This window comes from Paracoccidioides brasiliensis (genome assembly GCF_000150735.1).
Source record: "Paracoccidioides brasiliensis Pb18 unplaced genomic scaffold supercont2.8, whole genome shotgun sequence".
NCBI classification, from domain to species: Eukaryota; Fungi; Ascomycota; class Eurotiomycetes; order Onygenales; family Ajellomycetaceae; genus Paracoccidioides; species Paracoccidioides brasiliensis.
The window spans coordinates 139,851-163,097 of NW_011371365.1; the positions used below are offsets into that span (position 1 = coordinate 139,851).

General features: G+C 46.3%; 7 protein-coding genes across 7 annotated transcripts in view; 5 read left to right on the forward strand and 2 right to left on the reverse strand.

The window, feature by feature from the left end:
- Positions 1–716: 716 nt before the first annotated feature.
- On the forward strand, positions 717–1,311 carry PADG_06220 (uncharacterized protein; the record flags this gene model as incomplete). The annotated part of the gene is made up of 2 exons (XM_010763350.1): positions 717–743; positions 835–1,311. The coding sequence occupies 2 exons, from the start codon at positions 717–719 to the stop codon at positions 1,309–1,311; spliced, it is 504 nt and encodes a 167-aa protein (XP_010761652.1).
- Positions 1,312–4,198: 2,887 nt separating this feature from the next.
- On the forward strand, positions 4,199–5,920 carry PADG_06221 (formate dehydrogenase; the record flags this gene model as incomplete). The annotated part of the gene is made up of 4 exons (XM_010763351.1): positions 4,199–4,420; positions 4,616–4,791; positions 4,945–5,489; positions 5,574–5,920. 4 exons carry the CDS (start codon positions 4,199–4,201, stop codon positions 5,918–5,920), a joined length of 1,290 nt encoding a protein of 429 aa, XP_010761653.1.
- Positions 5,921–9,282: 3,362 nt separating this feature from the next.
- Positions 9,283–9,672, forward strand: PADG_12062 (uncharacterized protein; the record flags this gene model as incomplete). Its single annotated transcript, XM_010763627.1, has 1 exon — positions 9,283–9,672. The coding sequence occupies one exon, from the start codon at positions 9,283–9,285 to the stop codon at positions 9,670–9,672; it is 390 nt and encodes a 129-aa protein (XP_010761929.1).
- A 325-nt stretch (positions 9,673–9,997) lies between these two features.
- On the forward strand, positions 9,998–11,381 carry PADG_12063 (uncharacterized protein; the record flags this gene model as incomplete). Its single annotated transcript, XM_010763628.1, has 5 exons — positions 9,998–10,054; positions 10,273–10,384; positions 10,541–10,770; positions 10,796–10,988; positions 11,059–11,381. 5 exons carry the CDS (start codon positions 9,998–10,000, stop codon positions 11,379–11,381), a joined length of 915 nt encoding a protein of 304 aa, XP_010761930.1.
- Positions 11,382–14,386: 3,005 nt separating this feature from the next.
- PADG_06225 (uncharacterized protein) lies at positions 14,387–16,521 on the forward strand (the record flags this gene model as incomplete). The annotated part of the gene is made up of 4 exons (XM_010763352.1): positions 14,387–14,706; positions 14,765–14,931; positions 14,994–15,373; positions 15,448–16,521. 4 exons carry the CDS (start codon positions 14,387–14,389, stop codon positions 16,519–16,521), a joined length of 1,941 nt encoding a protein of 646 aa, XP_010761654.1.
- A 607-nt stretch (positions 16,522–17,128) lies between these two features.
- PADG_06226 (leucine-tRNA ligase) lies at positions 17,129–20,218 on the reverse strand (the record flags this gene model as incomplete). Its single annotated transcript, XM_010763512.1, has 3 exons — positions 17,129–19,432; positions 19,488–19,628; positions 19,745–20,218. 3 exons carry the CDS (start codon positions 20,216–20,218, stop codon positions 17,129–17,131), a joined length of 2,919 nt encoding a protein of 972 aa, XP_010761814.1.
- A 2,375-nt stretch (positions 20,219–22,593) lies between these two features.
- The window catches only part of PADG_12064 (uncharacterized protein), a gene marked incomplete at both ends in the record, with an annotated part of 2,019 nt that continues 1,365 nt past the window's right edge, over positions 22,594–23,247 (reverse strand). The window contains 2 exons of the mRNA XM_010763629.1: positions 22,594–22,763; positions 22,825–22,968. Coding sequence (XP_010761931.1) covers positions 22,594–22,763; positions 22,825–22,968 — 314 coding nt within the window. The remainder of the gene's footprint in view (positions 22,764–22,824; positions 22,969–23,247) is intronic.

The window sequence follows — 23,247 nt, forward strand, 5'->3', positions numbered from 1 at the left end:
GGAAAACTAAATACAAGGCGGAACGAACACACGTAACTAAATAAATAAAATCCCACGCCCCAATAGTGTGGCTTGCCGTCGCCAGGAAGAGCGTTGACCCACGAACATCCAGTTTCACCGTAGCCTGCTGTCGTTGGTTGTCGTTGGTTGTCGTTGGTGAGTCGTTGCTGGCCGTTTGTTGCCTTCTCCTCAGGGTCTCCGATCCCCAAAAGAAATGTTGATTGATGAACGGGTGGAAGAGAAAGAATCGACCAGTTCAGAAACGGCTTAGCGGGCATGCTTCGAATGTCACGTGATGGAAATATCGGATGGTGAGATGATCCGGTTTGCCTGGCAGGAAAGCTTAGTAATCAGTCTTCATTTCCTACCAAGAACCAAAAGGAAGAGAGTCAGTCTATTACAAACAAAGACAAGATAAATAAAAAAAAAAAAATATTACTTCTTGACTCGCATTGTCTGGCGGCGGCCCCAGTCAGAGAGCGCAGAGGCATGCATATATCGTATTCTACGTTTCATGCTGCCCTTCTTTGCCCTTCCATCCTCAACCATCTTGGCCATCACAAAGGGCTGCTGAGTTGAAACCAGTCCCAAACAGCTGCACATCCCATTCAGCTGGAAACCTTATGGGCTATTTGCGCATTATTTGCATCTTCCTCTCGTAGAGAGCTCCCCTGCTCCCGACCCTTGCTGGAACCCGTATACATGACTTTACAACAATGTCAGGTCTCCTCCAAGTAGTGAAGGTCAGTTCGATCATTTCCCTCAAACAAACAAACCCCAAAAAAAAAAAAAAAAAACCCAACTAACAACAACCACCCCAACCCGTTGGAACAGACCATCCTAATCCCTGCCCTAATCTCGCTATCCGTCTACCTCCTCCTCTCCCTCCTCATCCTCCCCTTCATCCGCCGCCACCGCCAACGCTACGCCCACTACCTCCCCCTCCAGACAATCACCGCACACACCTCCACCCTTCGCGAACGGATCTCCGACGCCCTCATGCGGTCGCTGCTGCCATCTTCGTGGAGGCTGAGGCATAGCGTTGGTGGAGGCCATGATGATGATGATGACGGGGGAAGCGTGTTCGATCAGGAGGAGGGTGAGGATATGGTTGGGTTTGAGATGGATGTGGACAGGAGGGAGGCGTTGGAGAGGAGGAGGGGTGATGTTGTGGATAGTGAGAGGAGGTTGAGTAGAGATTTGGAGGAGGGCTTTATGGATGATAGTGATGAGGAGGACGGGGAGGACGGGGAAGGGCAGCGTCGTGGTGGTTGTGGCAGCGGCGATGATAGACGGGTACGACCGGGTTAATAATAATGGCTGACTGGATGGATATCTCTCTATGTCACACATACATCCCCTTGTTGTTTTAATATTTTTCAATTCTGCGTTCCATCTGCGGGATACTTCTTAGCATTTACTGTTTGTATATACCTCCTTTTCTATACCTCGATTTATATCTGAGCGGTTTTGTGATTTTCGGCATACCTCTGGTCTTTCAAGGTGGTAAGCAGCTTTTTTTTGGTTTTTGGTCCATTCTCATCAGACCAGGGGCATATATATGAATGGAATTAATATAACTCCCTGCACCGTTCTGAATTGTTCCTTCAATGCGAAGGAGATGAAAAGGGGGGAAATGGAAATGTCAAAGTGAAAAATGACTACTAAAAGAGACCTATATCGTTCTGCTGGCCCCAAGGTAGGATTCATACCAGCATGGAAGCCTCACATTCCCCTCCATCTCCCCGCGATGTGTAAACCACGAATTGCAGAAATATCAGCTCCAAGGTTGCGTCTCCAGGCACTTAGATATAGAAATTGTACCAAATTTACATCTCGTATCAACCCTCCTGAACTTGTTTCTGACAAAAAATATGAAATGGCCATTTGCTATTGCCAAGCACGCTATTGTGATCGATATAGGAAGTTAAATAGCCTTCGATCTCACGTTGTGACAATGAGCAGAGACAGTGATATATGTCTATCAAGATTTGAAGAAATCATCATACTTTGATCATGGTATATATATATAAACATATATATATGATATAACTATGATTCACACAAGAAGAGCCGGAGATCTGGTCACAAGCTTCATTTTGATCATAATATTCCAGCAGCGGGTCAATTCCGGCATTCCTACCTGGCTTCAGAATAATAATAATCTTCAATTCCATAAGAAACTGCTCAGAACATGTTCTATTCTTGCTATCCACGCTCACAGAGCATGGTTCCCCGTGCCAATGGCATCAGTAGGAGGTGTGTATGCAGATGTTCACCACAGCTCCAAGTGAGTTTCCATCAGCAATCCTGGCTCATATGAGGCCATACATCTATCATGCTCTAACCGGAATTTCCCCTGAGGAAGAGTTGGTTATCATGCGGTCGGTGGTGCATTCAATCGGCGAAGTTTTGAAGTTGGCTTGTCTATGATGTATCACCACCAAAGAAACTTCAGCTGTGATAACTAACTAGTTAACTAACTAACCAGTTAACTAACCAGTTAGCTCATGAGCTTCCAGTGGGGAGCGGTGGTTCCCATCATCCAAACAACGGAGCTATCGCTAACATCATGCAAAACTACTCCGTCCGGAGGAGGGGAGGTTTTATTTTGTTGAAGGGAGGGAATTAAGCGTGTAAGCTTAATGGCCGCTGTTACTGTACGGCAAAACGTTATCTTCGAGACTCATTGGTCGGATGCTGTTTGACTTCCTCGATCCTGGATGAGGTAGCCGAGTTAAGGTCAGCTGGGCTACGCTAGTGCAAAGGCGGAATAGCGCACTCCCCCTCCCCCCCAAACGCTTCCCCCTCAGTTCCCCTCATTATGTAATCACACCCCTCAACCTTCCCCCCGCCTTTGGGAGCTTGAACTGGGACATTCAACAACATCTCACGGTGGGGGGGGGGGAGGGGGGGAAACAATTGCAACAATGCGCAATACAATAATGGGCAAGGCTAGCATTGCTAGCTACTATTCCACTGCCTAGACTCGGCATGCTTTTCTAGTTCCTGATCCTGGCCATAACCAGAGCATACGCACAGGGGGGATGATGCAGGCAGGCAGCCCATCGCGGGTGAAGCGGAGAAGCGGAGACGTATGGAAGAGTGGCCAGTTGCAGCTCCTCCCTATCCCACTCTTACAATTGCTCGTTCCATATATGATGGACAATCCCCAGACACACGGGCGGGAAAAGGAAATCCAATGCGTGTGTATATATATATAAACTAATTTACAGCGGTACCTTTTCTTCTCTAATGATCAACATCATTTGCTGTCCGTTAACTCAGCTTAAACCTTGGAACGTTCATCTCTTCCCCTCCTTTTGATATATATATGTATATAAATATTTTGACTTCCACAGCATGGATAACCCGGTTATTCGATGAACTCGTTCCTCGATCTCTCCAGGACTGGAATTAGAGAACCTGTTTCGGAGCAATGGGGGGGAATCAAAATGGCAATCATCGGCATTTGTCCGCTGTTGCAGTTGCACCACCGGCCAGCCAGGCCTGGCTGAATTTCTTGTAGTGCAGTTAGTCTAGTTGCACTACGCTGTATACTGCACACTGGGGTGACGGGGGTGGAGGTGGGGGACGAACCAGTCCGAAGATTCGCCCTCGTGGACTGTGAAGGGGTGGATGAGGGAAAGTGGATGGATTGCCTGAGATGGGCGATGCGATGGGCATAATAGCAAATAGTATAAATAAATAGCAATAGGACATATGTCTTAGCGATGTTGGGCTATATAAACAAGGAAAGTTCCCTGCTGCTTGCTCTGTTGCTCCTCATTCTTCCCTCCCCTATCCGTATGCAGCTATATATACAGATCTTTTCTCCGCACAGCGGAAGATAAATCTGCTGGCATTTTTGTTTTTGTATTTATTTTATTTATAGCTATACATGCTATTTACTGCATCTCGGGTCTGCTTACCCTTACTCCGTCACCCGGAAAAAGATACATAATTCAACTGTGTCTCCCCCTCTCCCAAACCCCCTGCAGGGTCCATCCTGAGTAAGCGAAGTGTCGACTCCTCACTTCATCCCAGCAGCTCACCACCAGCCAAACACGAACCAACACTCTCTGCTCACTTCGCCATTCTCAAAGTAAAACTCACTCCTAGCCAATCCCGCATCTCTTCTCTTCGATTGAACACAACGCCCCATTCTTCTTCATTCAATCAGCTCTAGCAAGCTACAATGGTATTTCTACGGTCTCTATCTCGTCATCTATCCAGCCCCGCCTCCTCCCTGTTCGCGGGCAGATCTATAGGCGCCTCTGGCATCCCCCGCGCCGCCTCTGCTTCGCCTCTGCTTTCCAATGTGTCATCACTGTTGCCTCGTCTTCTCCCTCTATTTGGAGTTAGAACACTGACCGCATCTCCTAAACTTCAGGGTAAAGTTTTGTTGGTTTTGTACGATGTAAGTTGTTGCCCCTTGTCCCCCGCCCCAAAAATATGAGAAAGAAAGAAAGAAAAGAAAAAAAGAAAAAAAAAAAAAAAACCATCATGCACAATACATCGCATCTGTGTTCCACATACAGAGTGCAATCGTTTATCTTATGAAAACATATTTGTATGTCATGTCATCAGTATTTATTCCTAACATCAGGTATAGGGGGGTGAACACGCGAAGCAGCAGCCCGGTCTGCTCGGGACCACTGAGAACGAGCTGGGCCTGCGCAAGTGGCTAGAAGACAAGGGACATACCCTCGTCACCACGTCTGATAAGGAGGGCCCAGACTCCAAATTTGAAAAGGAACTCGTCGATGCGGAGGTCATCATTACCACCCCGTATGTCCGACCCCGACCTGAGCTCTTTGGCATCAGACCTATACCCCATTAGTCATCGCTCTCGTATCACCCATTACATGCATATGCATACATATACATTCATATGTATATAAATCTAACAAGAACCCTTTCCACCCCTCTCTCACCCTCCAGCTTCCACCCGGGCTACCTGACCGCCGATCGCCTCGCCAAAGCCAAGAACCTCAAGCTCGCCATAACCGCCGGCGTAGGTTCCGACCATGTCGACCTCAACGCCGCCAACAAGACAAATGGTGGCATCACTGTCGCCGAGGTAACAGGCTGCAACGTCGTCTCCGTCGCCGAGCATGTCGTCATGACCATCCTCGTGCTCGTGCGCAACTTCGTCCCCGCCCACGAGCAGATTGCCGCCGGTGACTGGAACGTCGCCGCCGTAGCTAAGAACGAGTATGACCTCGAGGGCAAAGTCGTTGGGACTGTGGCCATTGGACGCATTGGGGAGAGGGTGCTGAGGAGGCTGAAGCCGTTTGATTGTAAGGAGTTGCTGTATTACGACTATCAGCCGTTGAGTCCAGAGGTGGAGAAGGAGATTGGGTGTCGCAGGGTGAGTACGTTGGAGGAGATGTTGGCGCAGTGTGATGTTGTTACGATCAATTGCCCATTGCATGAGAAGACGAGGGGACTGTTTGATAAGAATCTCATCGCGAAGATGAAGAAGGGTATGTTTTCTTTCCTAGCTATTCACAATGGCTGCCCCTCTTTATGCGAATACCACTAAAAACACACCCCCTCCCCCGTCCCAGGCTCCTGGCTTGTCAACACCGCCCGCGGCGCCATCGTCGTCAAAGAAGACGTCGCCGAAGCCATCAAATCCGGCCATCTACGCGGCTACGGCGGTGACGTCTGGTTCCCCCAACCCGCACCCGAAGACCACCCGCTCCGCTATGTCCAGGGACCTTGGGGAGGCGGTAATGCGATGGTCCCGCACATGTCTGGCACGTCCATTGATGCGCAGGTTAGATACGCGGAGGGCGTGAAGAGCATTTTGGACGAGTACTTTTCTGGCCGGCAGAATTATAGGCCGCAGGATTTGATTGTGCACAAGGGAGATTATGCGACCAAGGCGTATGGGGAGAGGAATAAGATGTGAGTGAAGGGGGGAGATTAATATATGTGGGGATAGTAATAAGTGGGGAAATGTGTTGCTGCTATTTATCTAGCTAGTTTAACTAACGTAACTAACCAATTCCCAAGCGAGTTGCCACGAAATTCAAACCTATGTTTATTTAATCCAATTAATATTTTTTTTTTTTCAACACGCAGAAAAGCCTCCATTTCACAATAAAAAAATTCTTCAAAATTGTGTAGATAGAGAGGGAAAGCTTGAGCTTGTAATTGCTGCTCTGAAATAGTAAGAAATCTCCTCAATTCATGAGGCTGCAACGTCTGAAATTACCTTCTCCCACCATGCTGTTGAGTTTCTCAGCATCGCATTTAGCCATCTTTAACTACGTTAGTTACCCTTGGAAGGACGTGATCTTCATGCTAATCGTGCCTCCGCGCACCCACACCTCTTGTGGGTGCGCCACAGCGTAACGATAAAAACAGCGTAACGATAAAAATATCAACTTCTTCATTAATCAATCTTCAAATATTAATATATCACCACCACCATGATCAATAAGATAGATGATCTTGAAAAATGTATTCAGAGTGTCATTGAAGTCTATAATGGCAATTGAAAACAGAAAATCCTACCTCTGGCGCGCAAATTCAACATTCCTTATCAACATCTTCGAGCAAGAATCAATGGAAGAAAAACACGCAATGCAAAGACTGCACTGAACAAGAAGCTTAGCAAGAGCCAGAAGGACGTGTTAAAAGAGTGGATAGCTCATATGGACAGAAATAATTGCCCGCCGACCGCAGAGCAGATTCAAGATAACATGAATCTCATCCTTAAATGCCATCATACTGATCCTTCAACCTCCCCACCCGTGGTCAGCAAGATGTGGACCTATCGATATATACAAAGCTTGGATGGGTATAAAGGGTTAAGCAGAAGGCAATTGATCCGAAAAGAATTGCTGTTGAGGATATTAGCTACATCAAGGTGTGGTTTGACTGTTTGGAAATCTTACTTCAAAAGTACGCATTTCAAACCTGCGATATCTACAACTTCAATGAGATTGGCTTTCAAGAGGGTCATGGATGTGGAGAATGGGTTATTACTGCTTTTAAAGACTTTAATTCAGTTATAACTTCATCATATTCTTGAGGATTGATCACTGTGATTGAGTGTGTTTCAGCAGATGGTGAGGTATTGGATCCCTTCATCATCATGAAATCCAAAACCCAACTTGAAGATTGGTATACACAAAGCAACCTACCAGGCGGATATACAATTGTGACATCAGATCCTGGCTATACCAATGATGAGATTGACTTTGCATAAATTCAGCATTTTAATAAGATCTTTAAAAAACATCAGCAAGATAGTCATCAATTACTGCTTCTTGACAATCATGAATCTCATCTTACTGAAGAATTTCTACAATACTGTGATCTTCACAAGATTATTCTGTATGAATTTTCTTCATATTCAACTTATATATTGCAATCTCTAGATGATGTATCTTTTCAGCAGTATAAGCACTATCATTCAAAAACAGTTAATTAAGCTGTGTGTTATAAATATGAGCAGTATGAAAAACATCAATTCTTACAGAATCTAATTAATGTCTGCAAAATGACTTTTCAATCTTCTACTATTTGAGCTGACTTTATAAATTGTGGCATTGTCTCATTCAACTTACAATCTATACTGCTTAAGTTAGATTCAAAAATCTCTGACTACTCTGAGTTGCAAATATATGGAGAAGACTCCTTTTCACTGCAATCAAGCTGTTCAGATACTGCTTCATCACAGCTATTCTCACCCAAGACAATCAAGAAGCTACAACATCATATTTGAGTGGCAAAGAAGGCAATGCAAGATATGGAGGATACACTTGATTTCAAATCATCTCATCTGAGCAATCAATTGAACAAGATTTTCCAAGGCAGTCTTGTTCAGGCGGAACTCAATGCTATAAGAGAGAGTGAGATTGAGGGTTACTACCTTGCAATCAAACACCGCAGCACTAAAAATACATGTCAGCAGGTTCAAATAGGAGGTATACTCACTGTCAGGGATGCAAATAGAAAGATCATGCAACATAAAGAGGAGGAAGCAGAAAAAGAACATTATAAGGGAGTCAAACATGTTGGGAGAGCTTTGAAGAAAAATGCCACAGATCCAACTCAACAAGAGGTTAATGATATATATGAACATCTCCCGAATAATACAGCTACTACAGATGATATAGATAAATTAATTATCATAGATTAGCAGCGTGGTGATGAGATATTAATTTTTGAAGTTCTAATTATCCATATTTTTATCATTACGCTGTTTTTATCGTTACGCTGTGGCGCACCCACATCAGGTGTGGGTGCGCGGAGGCAAGATTAGTCCTTTATTCTTTGTATCCTTAACTGCCCGCTCGAACAATCCAGGAGTATCCAATGACGAAACAAAACCACACCAGATATTTACCATTCATTGGCTCTTAAGATGTTTGATTGGCAAGCTTCATCTTGCTTCCCCGGGCAGAAATCCTCACTGACCTTTAGAATCGTATACCGTAAGAGTCCCCTGCAATGAAGCTCTTCATTGGCGTAACAAGTTATTACCGAATTTTCAGTAGGTAGTTAATCGACAACGGTAAATGCAAATATCCCCGAAGGTATTCACTGAGAATTTTGGCGCTGTGTAAACTAGATTCCTAGCGGATCAAGAACCCGTCGGCGAAGGGAAGAATCTCCCCCAGCCTGGTTTCGGTCCGCAAACGAGACGAGACGTTAACCTTGTTGTTAGTTAGTTAGTTACTTTCGGTGATTGGGAATGACTGGAGTCCGATTGAGCCATCCATGTTATGTTCTGCCTGCTAATAGCTGAAAGTGACCATTTAGTTCTTCAAAGGAACAGGATTGAGATAATTCTAGGACTTCCCCCCGACTCTCAGATTTGTTACTGATGATGCCAATGACGAATGGCCTTGTGAAAAGGCACAGAGTTTGACTCCAGCTCGTATTCCGCTTCTCAAAAGCTCCCCAGTTTAGATATGCCACACTGTTGGACTCGCTAACATCATGTACAACCATGGACCGTCTACTTCAATTCTGCTAGGCAGCCAAACAACGGTGGAATCCGCGGCTTGGCAGGACATTTCTCCCATACAGATGAACCTTGGGAAACCCATACTTCCATGAGTTAAGTGAGGCGAAGCTGCTTTTCGTTGAAGCCATTGCTAAACGCTGTGATCTGCCTCTTGTACTACCAGTGGGGTGGAGATAGGGACTTGTATAAAAGATGGACGCCCCGATTCTTCGTTCGTTCCGGACTCTCTCGAATCGAACTCCTCTAAAGGATATTTTGTGTAAGATTAATCGCAGTCTTAAAAACGTTCAATGGTAATCCGGATTGTCCCCTCCCGCATCAGCAGCATGGTAGGCAATTGGGTAGTGCTAGACTCATACACACCACCAGCGCGTTCCCGCCCGCTGTATCCTTCACCGACTGTCGAGTGGTCTATAGACACTCTCCCCCTAACTGCCCTTTTCGAAACTGCCTCATCTAAACAAGACATTACCCATAGGATATGCAGTGACAGACACGGCCGCCATGTCTGCCCTGACAGACACCTGCTCTCTCTCATCGGTGTCCTTCTCGGGCTAACGCTTCTCTTTGTGTACGTTCAGAGTATGCGCTGCTTGCGCAGGATTCTAGGATGGGTCATGAACAGCAAGAGCATAGAGAAGTGCAACGGCCACCGAACACCTATCAGGGGCACCACGTAAACCACGGGCTGAGAAACTAGAAGGATGGATTTTGGTCCTTCTTTTCTTTATGCTTCTTGTTGGCAACGTTCATCTGAAGCCCTCTGGGCATTCGTTTTATGCTTATATGGAGAACATGATACCCCGTTTGTGACTCTGTTTAAGATCGCCCGCGGAAAATTTGAGACGTGAGGAGGCGGATTTCCAAAGCCATCTTCTTGGCTCTGACTTTCAGGCAAACAAACCAGTCTATGTCCGTCTTAGAATATTCTTGGGATCAAACCCCAGGCAACTCCCGATTGCTGGATAGTGGCACCCTCTCACTGGCCACAGGGGATCCTATGTAATGCATAAAGCGGGATTCGCCCTCGATTCGCCCTCGTTCTTCCCCGAGCATCGGCATGTTAAATAAACATATACCCTCTGCTAAGTGAAAAATATATATCGGTAAGAGATAGTTTGCCGACATTCCGGCTACTTAAATATTTGTCTACCATTGTTTGGTTGAATTTGTTATTGTCTCTAAATATGTCGGTGTAGAAAATTAGCTGATGTTATGCTGTTGACAATGTTGAAGTGTTTTCTACTTAACCAGATTTAGCATCTCAATGCTGTGTGCAGGTTCAAGCACCTTGCACAAATGTCTGCTCATCGCTGACAGATCTACTTCAAGTGCGAATCGTTGGAACCGAGCTTGCCAAGGGTGCTCTGAAATTCCACCAAAGCCCTACTAGTTAGTTACGCCACTATCGCCGACCTCCTCTTCACCCGCCTAACGAACTTGCCCGCGAGTTAGGAATTGCCGCGGCCTTTATGCAAAATATGAAGGGGATCGCTGAAGTCTTCCATCTTTCAAAATTTTAAGTGCATCATGGGGAAACATTTCCAGCAATAGCGACGAAAACAAAATTTCCCGTCGAAACTGCTAGCCTTTCGGAGCTTTCAAAAGCGGCCAGAGAACAAATCAATGCGTTAGTTACTCTTTATGTTGCTACCGATGGGAATCGTGGAAGAGCCGTTGCGTTCATGGCAAAGGTGCTACCGATACCTGTGGAAATTTACGTCCCTCGATTCCTAGATGAAGCCGCACTCGCGAGGATATCTGGTGAAGGAGCAAAAGTAAATGCAGTTTCCGACTCATAAGAACGACGCGATTCTGCTAGCCTCAAAAGCCGCTGATTCTGTGCCTGGTGGTCTTTTGATTCAAGATGCTGCTTTTGATGGCTCTGAGGAAATCCCACTGTGGATCCATCGAGGGATGCTCGACCATGTTTTTACGAAACCAATTCCCAGCTCAAGGAGGAGAGACTTAAAAGCCAGCAATGGCCATCACCCCTGTGGGTGTTGGGTCTCTCGCACAGGCCGTTGTTTCTCATTACAAGGCACCCGCTGATCAGATCTCTGTAGTAGCTGTCGAACCGGACACGGCAGCCTGCTTGCACAAAAGCCTCAAGTCAAGCATATGTATCCCGCTGAAGACGTCGTCGTCCACTATTCTGAAGGGATTAGATTGCAGGACCTACGTTTCTTCGACTGCATGGCCAATCTTACAAGCTGGTGTTGGTGTGACGATTTCCGATTTCGAGGCACACAATGCAGACAAGTATTTGGAATCGCAGAATATAGTTACGAAGGGGACCGTGCGGTGCAGCACGACTGGCTGCCCTGCTGTATTTATCCCAATTTCGACCCCGGACCCGGATACAGTTGTTCGTCCTTTTCTGTATTGAAGGCACTCGGGAGTTCCAACTCCTTTCGATGTGTCTCCCGAAGACCACACTGTCCTCTCGCAGCTATTAGAAGAGATTCAGTCATCCAGCGCATCCTCTGGGATACCAACTGGGGGGACTGAAAAAAAAAAAAAAAAAAAAAAAAAAAAAAAAAAAAAACCCGCACTACGGGCTATATTGCCGCATGGTCAGAGCATCGGGACGTGGACAGAGACGACATTGCAACATCTATGCTTTCTGTTCTGCATTCCCAAAACATTGGACGCCGATTCATCTGTCAGGGCTGATTGACAGGGACAGCGATTTCACAATATCTTCGCACATCCGCAACGGCGAGGAAAGCCAGCGATAATTTTTTTTGTTTTGTTTGGATGCCTTTGTATTGCTCATCTAGAATATCGGGTGTTGGTATTAGAGGTGATTTCTTCAACCGGAGACAAACAGAACTACAGCTAACCCCCCCCCCCCCCCCCCCTCCTCCTCCTCCCAGAGGAATACGACTGATCTACAGGCAAGATACCCATTGAGTTCCTTGTCACCCCTTGTTTGGAGCTCCAGGTCATGTTTCAAAGCAGAGCCAGACCAATACAGCTCAAGGCAGTTGAATAGTTATTAATGCAGTTATGTGAGAGAAAATAGTTGACTGGCTCTGAGAGCATTTCTCAACGACACTTCATGGACGGTAATTAGCAAATGTTGCCCCCCCCCCCCTAACTTCCTTAAGAGTTTATATCTCATGGGAAGAGATTTGGGGAACGATGCAATGCTGGTTGTTCTCGGCATATATTCGGCGGCGGCGACAACATCGACAAAAGGATGGTGGTGGAGGGGTAATAAAAAGCGGATACGTTTAACCTGAGGATTGGGAAATTGTCCACCGTCCAGAACTCGAGGAGGGGTTCTAGATTAAAGCGTTGCATTTTCGGTTTGCAACAGAGGCTTTCAGGAATATCATATGCCTTGAACTTGGAAAGCAAGCACATGAGCGTCTCTCACTTTGACAGGTTATAAACACAGTCAGTGGCCACGATATGTGGAATAAACTTTTGAAGAAGGCTCTCGATCACGCTTTTTGGTTTTAACTGGGTTTAGGGAATGTCTGGCACCCATGGAATCACGAACCAGTAGCATGGATCAGGGGCTTTAAATTAAAGGTCTGAAGACAAGGTTCGAGATTTTACTGCCTACCTGCACATGTCCACAAAATTGCGGATCAAAGATGAGTCTGTGCAACTCCTAGCTAATTAGTAACGGTAGCAGTGGATTGCGGGCTACTTGCTCCTAGGTATTTGGATTGTGAGCCGTATTCTTACGAATACCTCGTAGTACTGCGGAATTTACCACCCATGAGGCTTAATCGCAGAATGTTGCAATTCCAGGTTGTTGCTTGATATTTAGTTCTAATGGAATCAGGCCGCTAAAAAGAAATAAGAAAAAGAAAAAGAAAAAAAAGCCTTTTAAGAAGTCGTGAGATTAGCGAAAGTGTAACTCCATTCGTAAGTGATATTTTGGCACAAAAGATCTTTCATCTTTGTGTTAGCCTTGTCTGTGTTGAGCAGGCCCATCTCTACGCCACATCACATTTAAATGTTGCTGAGGGGTTGCATCAAATCAAGAACCCGAATTTGAAAACTGGTTGCAACCGATGGATGAACGGATAATTTGCACTGCCAGGAGAACTCCGTATACAAACGACCCATAAGGTTTTATAAGATCAGAAAAGGGGGTTGGAAAAAAAAGAAAAAGAAAAAAGAAAGCACACCTAAATTAGTGGACCCGTTGGTTAACCAGCTAATAGATAGATAGACACCGTGACGTAACCAGTTACCTAATGTTGGGAGCCTGAACCAGCGTTCTTCTTGCGCCACGCCCCCCCCCCCCCCCAATATTTCTGGGGGGGATCAAACCACACTGAAACCGAGTTAATTAGCCCCCGGGTGCCTGTTGTTTGGCTCTCGCAACAGTCGCGGCCGCTATTTCGGGAGGGGCTTTTAGGGCTGGATCCCCTGGAGGTGCCCGGTACCAGACACCCTCGTTGGGTCTAGCCGGCCAACCTTAACTTCACCTCCACCCTCGCCAGACTGCCCTGGTTTCACCTCGCATTGAACCTTTTGCCCCTGGCGTAAGGGTCCCTTTTTTTTTTTTTTTTTTTTTTTTTTTTTTTTTTTTTAATTGGATTTGGGGCAGCCATCCTTTGCCCTTTGGTAATGCCCGGGGCCATCTGAGGGCCCGTCCCTGGTGCAAGTTCCGCTCTGCCGGGTTTGAGTTGGCTCCCTCCAAGTATGATGCATGGATTTGTGCTCTTGCATGGCTTGGACGGCTTGGACGGCTTCGACGGCTTCGATGCCGTAATGTTGTTATTTGGAATGAATGACCGCGGCGTTAGAGAGGGTTTCTCTCCCAACCAGGGTCAATTGAGTATGGAATTGATGGTTGTTCCCACAATGGAGGATTCCAAATATGGTACCACTTTGCCTCCCAGAGTGGGCACTGAAACAGTGGATGCTTGGCGTATACCGACCGTTCTATGCGGGCTATGTGGGTGCGATGATGCCCTAAGTGCTAGAAATCGGGGTATCTATATGTGCAAGTGGTTGCCTGGGTTGCAAATGAAGACACTACACATGCTCTTCAGCAGTCATCCGTGCTCACTCCTTTGTCCCTGGTGGTGTTCCCCATCTGTATCTGTCATAAGAAGGCCACGCTCTTGTTCCTGTTAGAGCTAACGCTGTGACAGACTGGCACGATTAGAGGATACGGACTCGAACCGGGACTCGAAGTTTCATATTTGCCACGTCAAGTCCCTCTTTTTCCTGTTCCCGACTATTCATCTTATCCCGCTCGTTCTTTATTCTATACTTCATTCATTATTTCAATTTTTTTCAATTTTTTTCCTTTTTTTTTTTCACATCATCCGTCGTTGTTGCTGGATACCAGCGTGCCATTCTTTTGATTCAGTTTTTTTTTTTTCCCCAACGATCCCAGATGGGGGATCATTAACTGACATGGATCAACCAAATCACTTTGGCAATGACATGTACCGTGACGGGAGCGGGTTCAGAGGTTTTGGGAGTGACTCAGGGAGTGGCTTTGGAGATGCGATAAACCCCCTCAGCAATGGAACTGGGCATGGGAGGGAAGATGGAAATGGTGGTTTGGAGGGCAATCGTCTTGTACACGTCTTGCTTCTGAAATTTAACCTTCAAAACCGCTTTTCTGTCATCATCACAGCGTCTTTCAGTGTGGCAGCGTCGATGTTGGTGATATTAAGTATCATGTATGAGAGCTGGAAGTCGTCAAGGGAGGTCTACCGGCCGAAGATGAGGTTAGAAACTGCCCATTTCGCCCCAACCAATCTTGTTACATTCTCACGGCGAGATTAGGAGGCGATTCGAGATGTTCCACTACATTCTTCCAGCTCACTCTTTCCCTCTAATTTTATCATTTGCGTCCATTTGTCAAAGTTTGGTGTTGCTGGGTGTCCAGAGCACCGCGCTCAAAGACGTGTTTGCAAAAGGGTGTTCAGCCTCCTCACAAATTACATGGACAGGTGAATAATAAAACTCCTTATTTCCCCATAGTTTAGACATGACTGACATGGATATTATGTAGTTGTGTGGGTCATAGGTTATGTTGTACTTGTATTTACCTCGGAAGCTGTTATTCGAATTGTCAGGCCATCTAGATTTGCGGCCAAAGGCCGATGGAACTCACGTATATGTTGGGTTCTTGTTGCTGTTATGCTTCTCTTGACATGGATACCATCCAGTGCGAACACCAAAAAGAGAGAGAGGTGTTTGGCGACCTTATTACAATTGACCGCGCACTGGTCTGACATCGGCTTGGGGCTAACCATCAGTCTAATTGTCTGCTACATCGTGAATGGGACCACCTTGTCAATAAGGCTGTGGAGGACTGCGCAACTCGATGCCCACGATCGAATTGCCGCCAGCAGCATCGTGTATTACCTGGCCGGCACGACCATCGTTTTTGTAAGCCATACCAAACCGTTTTGTGCCTTGGGGTCGTTGAAGGGGGTTTTGCTCCTGTGACTAATCATCAGAAGACCCTAGTTCTCCCGTTCTGGGTACAAGACACGTTTTGGCGAATAGCGAACAACTCTTCGACTCTGATGGGCTCCGTGGCCTTGAATTCGTTCGGTATTGTCTACGCTTTTATCTACCTTCTCTTGCGTGCGAATGGAGGGAACATGATGATCGGCCCAGGCACCAAGGCATGGATGAAGCACTCTCTGAAAAGAGTCGACTCAACAGAGCTTGCTCTAGAGGCTCAAATTACAACACCCATTGTTACGGAAGATCCCAAAAGGCCTTACTTTGAAAAAGAGGTCTATTTTCCTCCTGATAACGACCGACTCGAGGAAACAGGGCCAATGAAGCCTCAACCGACTTTGAACCAAGTCCCTGCGCCGCGACACCGTGCTAGGCATTCAAGAAAGCCGTCCAACTATTCCTTATTCCCGGCGAGAGATTCCTCCCGCCAAACAAGACGATTTATTTTGAACTTTAATACGAGTCGTGAGGATATACTAGCTCCTCCTCGACCAAGTTATGCACGCCATCGACGCTTCTCCTCTGACATCAGTGCAGCCACGGTGCAAATCGGCCTTCGACTCAGCAACATCGCAATGCCTGGGCCTATGCAACATCAAAACTCTTCAACAATGACCCTACCCTTTTCTCTCGTCCAAGATGTGCCCCCCGTTCATTCATCACCCAACAATGGCTCAACTCCAACAGCTTCAAGATTCCAAGGCTTATGGAGCGATCCGAAGCCCTTTGGTGAACTCTCAGCAGGTCCCCCAATCGATGGAGATGATAGTATGAGCAGAGTATCGCCCAAAAGGCAAAATACACCAAGCCCAGAATTCATCGGTCAAGACCCACGACAACGGAGCCCTCCAACGAAGCGGCGGATAGACCCGCCCTGCATCAATAAAAATCTTCCCCCCACCCCATCATCGGCCACTTCAGCCGATACTACTTTCTCTAGCCAGTCATTCCTCTTAGCTGATCCGGCCTTCGCATCTCCTCCGCCATTACAACCTCTCTGGTCACCTCCCGACCCATTATCCATCTTACCAAACAAAACTTTCAGGGAGCCTGATCACTGGATTTAGCATACAGTTAATGAAAACTACGGTTTCTTCTTTTCTCAAGTTCACTGATCAACCCACCAACTCATTAGAACAACTCCCACTTCATTCCAGTACCATATTTGCCCCCTCCTCATAACATTGATTCCATCAACGACTCAATGACATCACTCTTTAATAACAACAACAACAACAACCATATTCTAAGCCGTGCAGAACACCATGCTCTAAGTAGTTTGTATCTCCACCGGCTGTTATTATCGTATCTATGTCCTGTCCTGTATTATTCATTCTTTTCTACTTTCTGTATAACTGCATCTATTCCTTATTTGTAAGAATCATGGGTGTTTTATTTACCATTTCACGATTAACCCACTCAACATGCAGGAACACCGACGTCGCCCTTTGTACTTATTATTTACCACTACCCATTGCTTCCTTGTATATCATTTACCACAGAACACATTTTTAGCAACCGTACCTCCAACCATATGTCGTTCAATTAGCGTCTATATACTGATAGTTACACAAGAAATGAAAAGGATGTGAAGAGGGAAAGTACGGATTTTATACAATAAACTTGCCCCCTCAAATAGTCATCAAGGGTAGAACAAACTCATTGTTCAATCCATCAAAACACCACGTTGACAACCTTCCCACCACCAACAACAATAACCCGCTTCCTCTTCTCCCAGTCATTCCTCTTTCTCAGCCACACTTTCCCCTCATCGGATTCCAGGAGGTGTGATAAAATCCATTCTTTCACTTCTGGGGACACATTCTTCGACGACGCAGATCCGTCACCGGGCGGAGATGGAATGGTTGTACTGAAACGGAGTTTTCCGTTTATTTGTACTGCAACGGTTTTGCCACTGCGAGCGCGGAGGGTTTGGACGTCGTATTCTGCGAGGAATTGCGTGGGCCAGGGAGAGGAGAAGATTGATGGGATTGCACCTGCAGGTGTAGGTGATGGAACCGGGCCTGTTAGGATGGAGCTGTGTAGATGTTCCCAGCATTCAGAGGCGAGCGCGGGGGTTATGGGGGCTAGGAGTCGGAGAAGAGAGGAGAGTGCGATGTACAAGATGGTTTGTGAAGGTGGCGATGACGCAGTTGCGGGAAGGGAAGAGGATGCTAGCGCGTTGGTAAATTTAGTCAGATCAGATATGACGGTGTTTAGACCGTAGGGTGTTTCGTCGAGGCAGTGGGAAACGGATTTAATGGTGTCGTGTGTCGTGAGGAGGATATTGGCTTCGTCATCGGATGTCTTTTTCAGGTCTAGCAGGCGGATATCATTCATGTGTTTCAGAGATTCCTTGCTCAAGAGCGAGAAACTTTCCAAAGAATTTTGTGCGTCTGTTACGACGCGCCACAGCCTATTAAACCACCGTTCCATACCGACAATTTTTGACTCATCCCACTCAAGAATCTCACTGACAGGGGCGGAAAACAGGATATGTGCGCGGATTGCATCGGAGCCGTAGGTGTTGATGCATGTGGTAGGGTCCACGCCGTTGTGTTTGCTCTTTGACATCTTTTCAAAGGTTATATTTGGGGCGATCCAGGTGCCCTTGATCAAAGGGGCATCAGGATTTGATAGGTCAACTTCTGATGGCTTCAAAAAGCGACCTGTCGACGGGTCAGAATATGTCTTTCCATGAACCATTCCTTGTGATAAAAGTTTGAGAAAGGGTTCCATGACCGCTGCGGGTCCTGATGGCTCTTTAGGGAACAGTTCAGTAGTCGCCAGAAATTTATAGATAAATCGAGAGTATAACAAATGTAATATTGCATGCTCGATACCTCCGATGTATACATCGACAGGCTGGACGGTCGAAGCGGAGAAGGGTGCCGTTTTGTTGAATGGGTCAAGGTATCTTAGGAAATACCAGGAGGAGTCAACGAAAGTGTCCATTGTGTCGGTTTCTCTTTTAGCGGCTCCTCCGCAGCTAGGGCAAGAGGTGTGCAGCCACTCTTCAGCAGATTCCAATGGATTTCCCTGTTTGCCTCTAAGACCGACGTCACCTTCAATTACGGGAAGCTCAACGGGGAGTTGGTCAATTGGAACAGGAACTGGGCCACACGAATCACAATGAATAATCGGGATTGGAGCTCCCCAGTATCGCTGCCGGCTAACTAGCCAATCCCTAAGTCTCCAATTTTCCGCGATATTTGCAAAATTCCCTTGCCTTTTCAAGTCTGCAACGATCTTACTCCCACCCTCGTCAGAGGCCATGCCACCGTAAGATCCACAGGTATCTGCCAAAATCCCTTTCCCAGTGAATGGCTTTAACTTGCTAGTGGATGATTCTGTGAGACTATGTTCCTGGGAAGACTTTGGCTTTATAACAAACGACACGGGTTGGGATTCCGAGTTTTCGTTCCAAAATGCAAAATCTCGAGAATCATGGCCAGGCACGCCCATGACCGCACCTTCGCCGTACTCTGCCAAAACGTACGGGGCGACGTATACAGGGATCGACGATTGTAGGGAAGGATTTGCCTCGAGAGAACTGAGAGGGTTGACGGCCATTACACCTGGAAGTCGATAGCCCGCCTTTGAGTCCTGTGGAAGAGAGGCAACAGATTCGAGAAAGAATTTTAGCCCGGTATCCGAGTTTGACAATTTCACCACCAATGGATGGGTTATTGACAAAGCAAGATATTGGACGCCATGGAGCGTATCCGGGCGCGTAGTAAACACTTGAATGTCGTAATTATCGTCGGGGGCGGAAACCAGAAATTTAATATGCGCGCCTGTGGACTTGCCCAGCCAATGTCTCTGCATGGACAACACTCGCTCAGGCCAGCCATCTGCCAACGCATCAAGGTCCTTGAGTAGTGCCTCCTTAAAAGCAGTGATGCGGAAGAACCACTGCTTCAGCTCGACCTTTTTAACTTTTGCTCCAGATCGCCATGAACACCCATTTGCATTCACCTAGTGTAAACACATCAGAATGTACTCCCATAGGATAATAATAAACTACCCATACCTGTTCGTTTGCCAAAACAGTTTTATCGACAGGATCGTAATTGACCAGGGCTTTTGCTTGATATGCCAGTCCCCGTCCATATAGCATCAAGAATAAGCGCTGCGTGTGCTTGTAAAATTCAGGAGAGCAGGTCATCAGTTCCTACCAGCACTCGTTGCACCATAGACAACATCAGCAACAGGGAATATATATAAAACCCCTAACAATATACACCAAAAGGCCCAAAGAAAGAGACATCCCCACATATCTAACCATACCCTATTCCAATCAAAATGCGCCCCAATAGCCCTGAGCTGCTCCTTCATGTTGGCTATATTCTGCATCGTCCACTGGGCGGGGTCAATTCCCCGTTCGATCGCCGCATTCTCTGCCGGAAGCCCAAACGCATCCCATCCCATAGGATGCAGCACATCGTATCCCTTCATGTGCTTAAAACGAGCCAGCATGTCGGCAATGGTATAAACCCGTACATGTCCCATATGCAACGTACCGGACGGGTAAGGGAACATCGCAAGGATGTACGCTTTTTCCTTGCCATGGTTCTTCACCAAATGTGCCGTCGGATCATCCCGCCATCTGTCTTTCCACTTTTTATCTACGGCTAGCAGGTCTAGCCTCCGCGGGGAGGTTGATGCGGCGCGGAGGCCGGGCCGAACTGGCCGGGAGGAGAGGGGGAATCGGCCCCATTGTCGGGTAAGAAGAGAGAGGCGGAAGGCCATATGGGCAGACATGGCATCCCCTTAAGCGCCCTCGTCCCAGGAATCCTTGGTCAGGCCATCTAACAATGAGTCTGATTTGTCGATGTGACCCGCAGTTGAGGAAATAAACCCCGAAGTCTCAGAAAGTCGAAAAAATGCGGACACTGAAGCCGGAGCGCGCTAGTCTGTTTTGAGCCTAGCGGCTATAGATCTAACAATCGGCAGGGAAAATCGTTACTTAACAGAATCTTGGAATCTTCGAAACAACCAGAAATTCAATTGCGATTATTGGCAGTCAAATAGAGAAGGCTAAAATGTGCATACCTCTGATCCTTACGTACTAGCTATTGTCACGGATTTTCCAAGGGCATATGCTAGAGTAATTTCATACTTCCTCAGACTTTAGAGGTAACTACCTCGGTTGCTTAAATTCATGTCTGACGATTATCAAGATGGGGTAAAATATCACAAATATCACATTGGATATGTCAGATCTGAAAGGATGACTGACAGTGGCAGTTTGGTACTGTTATTGCTTCGCCCATAAAACCTTTTAGATGCCGTTCACCATAACTAGTTACCAACTATACCACTGGCTAAGGAAGGAAAATGAAAGCTTTTAGCCAGATGACAGACGAAGCTCACCAGCCAGCTAAGAACACAAAGAGAGCTGCTTTTAAAGAGATGTAACTCCTTCATTTCATGGTCATCAGAAAGGGGTTTGACGCAGGCACACCTACAAAGACCTCCAGAAATTTTTACCATCGGAAAGTGGACGGTGTGGGAGCGAACACGGTATACCAGTTTGCTTAGCAGCGTTACAAAGTATGGTCTTATCTTCTTTCCGGGTGCCCCACACTCAGTCCGGAGAAGTATCCCTACGTGACACATCTACAACAGTCAGCAAGCGCGTACTCCACCCGTCCTGTCTTTCCGTCACGTCAAGGAAATTATCACACCTTTTGCTAGTAGGCAGCGTGGTTCAGAATGCGTTCTTGAACCTCCAAGCAGGAATTTGATTGACCAAGATTCTGGTATGTGTAAGAGGCTATAAATTTGTTATTAGTATATGAAAATCCAGAATATGTAGATGATATTATCCAGATGTCAATCACGTACCTGGATTTGCTGACGAAGAAGAAATTCGGCTCTCGGCAGTAGAGAGGCAGCTAGAATCTCTCAGAACCAATATCCTCCACTTTTGGTTAAATGATAACCACTACCTTCATTGAGAGGAACAACTGCCCCTTTGTATCTGAGAGAAATATCACAATTCCTTAAACGAAGAGGAGTTATGTTCGCACCGGTTCCCGAGATGCGGCTTCTCTTAAGTCGTGGCGGAGGGCCTCGCGATGCAAAACACCGGTGTTGATAATTTACCCTCCATGGGGAGGGCATAGCGATAAAAATGCCTACAATTATAAACTCCAGCTATCATCAAGATGTAGTTTGATCTAAAAAGTTCCGTCATGTTTTGTGTAAGGTTCTTCCAATTGTCTTGCAAAGGCATTCGAACAGTGGGGTTTATTTCAATGAAATATATAACGTACAGATATTTGGAAAGTTATGCTGGGTCGTGAAAGAATATGGTCGTGCGGAGAAAACGCACAGCGTCCGAAAAATGGACAGAACCTAGTTCTCCATATCAGCATAAAGCCGATAAAACCGAAAAGCACCATGATTCATGACCAAGCATTGTCCCATATTATAGAAATCAGGCTTTAATCTTCCGGAAAAACGTGCGAATGGTCAAGTAGGCCTGTTTTGGTATTCAAAAGGCTCTGTCCATTCGAAATATGTGGCACCCGAGATGGGATAACAAATAAGAAGAGCAAAACTCAAGCGACGGCGACTTCCCCGGAACTTCTGAATAGAAGCTGAGATTCTCACATGCCGGGGCATTTCCAACAATGAAAAGAAGGTATATGCACTCCTTGATGCAAGGTTGAGGATTGGCGCCCGTCAACTTTTTAAGCGAAGTTCTCAAAAGCTTGCAAAATGATAAAAGGCTGCTGGAGGTTTCCTATCTTGTAGCCGTGCTTTATCGCAAGACGCTGTAGTTGGCGAACATTCGATGTACAACTGAAACCAAACCTGGAATAAAACTATCACTCGCAAGACATACTGCCCAACGGCAGGGAGGGTTGACCAAGCCATGCCCCTTGGAGATTTTCGCATGTAACTGATGGATTACCAAATAATTTTGATCACAAAGCACATTGCAAATCTTGACAATTTTGTGGTTTTCAGTCGGCAGGTTTCAGACTGACAGGAGAAGTTTTGCAAGCCAATAACTAAACTGCAAAGGCGAGCTCGAATCTCAGCCACCATGCGCTCCGCAAAAACTTAGGAGAAGTTGTTGATATCAAGCTTATCAACTTCACATCAGCATCAACCACTGGGCACATTTAGGGAGTGAGGCCAACCAACTGCGAGTTGCGGAAAAAGCAGACTCCATGACTACAAGCTGCTAAGCCGTCGTCTGCCACATCCTTTGACAGCCCTGGATAGTTACTCTGTGGCATCCAGGGATGTTCATTCCGCATTTTCAGAGAATTCGTTGCCAATATCTTGCGTCCTAGAGTTAACGGCGTGTTATGATGTGGAAAGAAAGATTAGGAGGTGTATTTAAGGCTAACCCAGTGAGTTGCAGGCTGCATATTGCGTATAACCCCGAAGAGAGGCATGTGAATCATGCGGCCTCATGTAGGGCATCCAGCGTCCGAACGGGTCCTGGGAGGACCCAATATCGCCAGACGGTGCGGTGAAAAAGAGGGCATTTCCTAGAAGATTTAGTTTTCAGATCAAGTCAGGCCCCCAAATAGTTAAATGATATCATACTTCCGCCCTGAACCAGGCTTTGTGAACTTGCCCCTGAACCGAATATAAAAACCAGGTACAGAACTCTAACGTAACAGCAAATAATAAACACTCTAATGCACCGTAGAAAGACCAAATATCTCTCACCAAAATATATATATCTACCTCTATGTGTATACCAATGCATCTCCAAAATAGTTTATATCATACACAACTTCCCCCCTGAAGGCAATACCCCCATC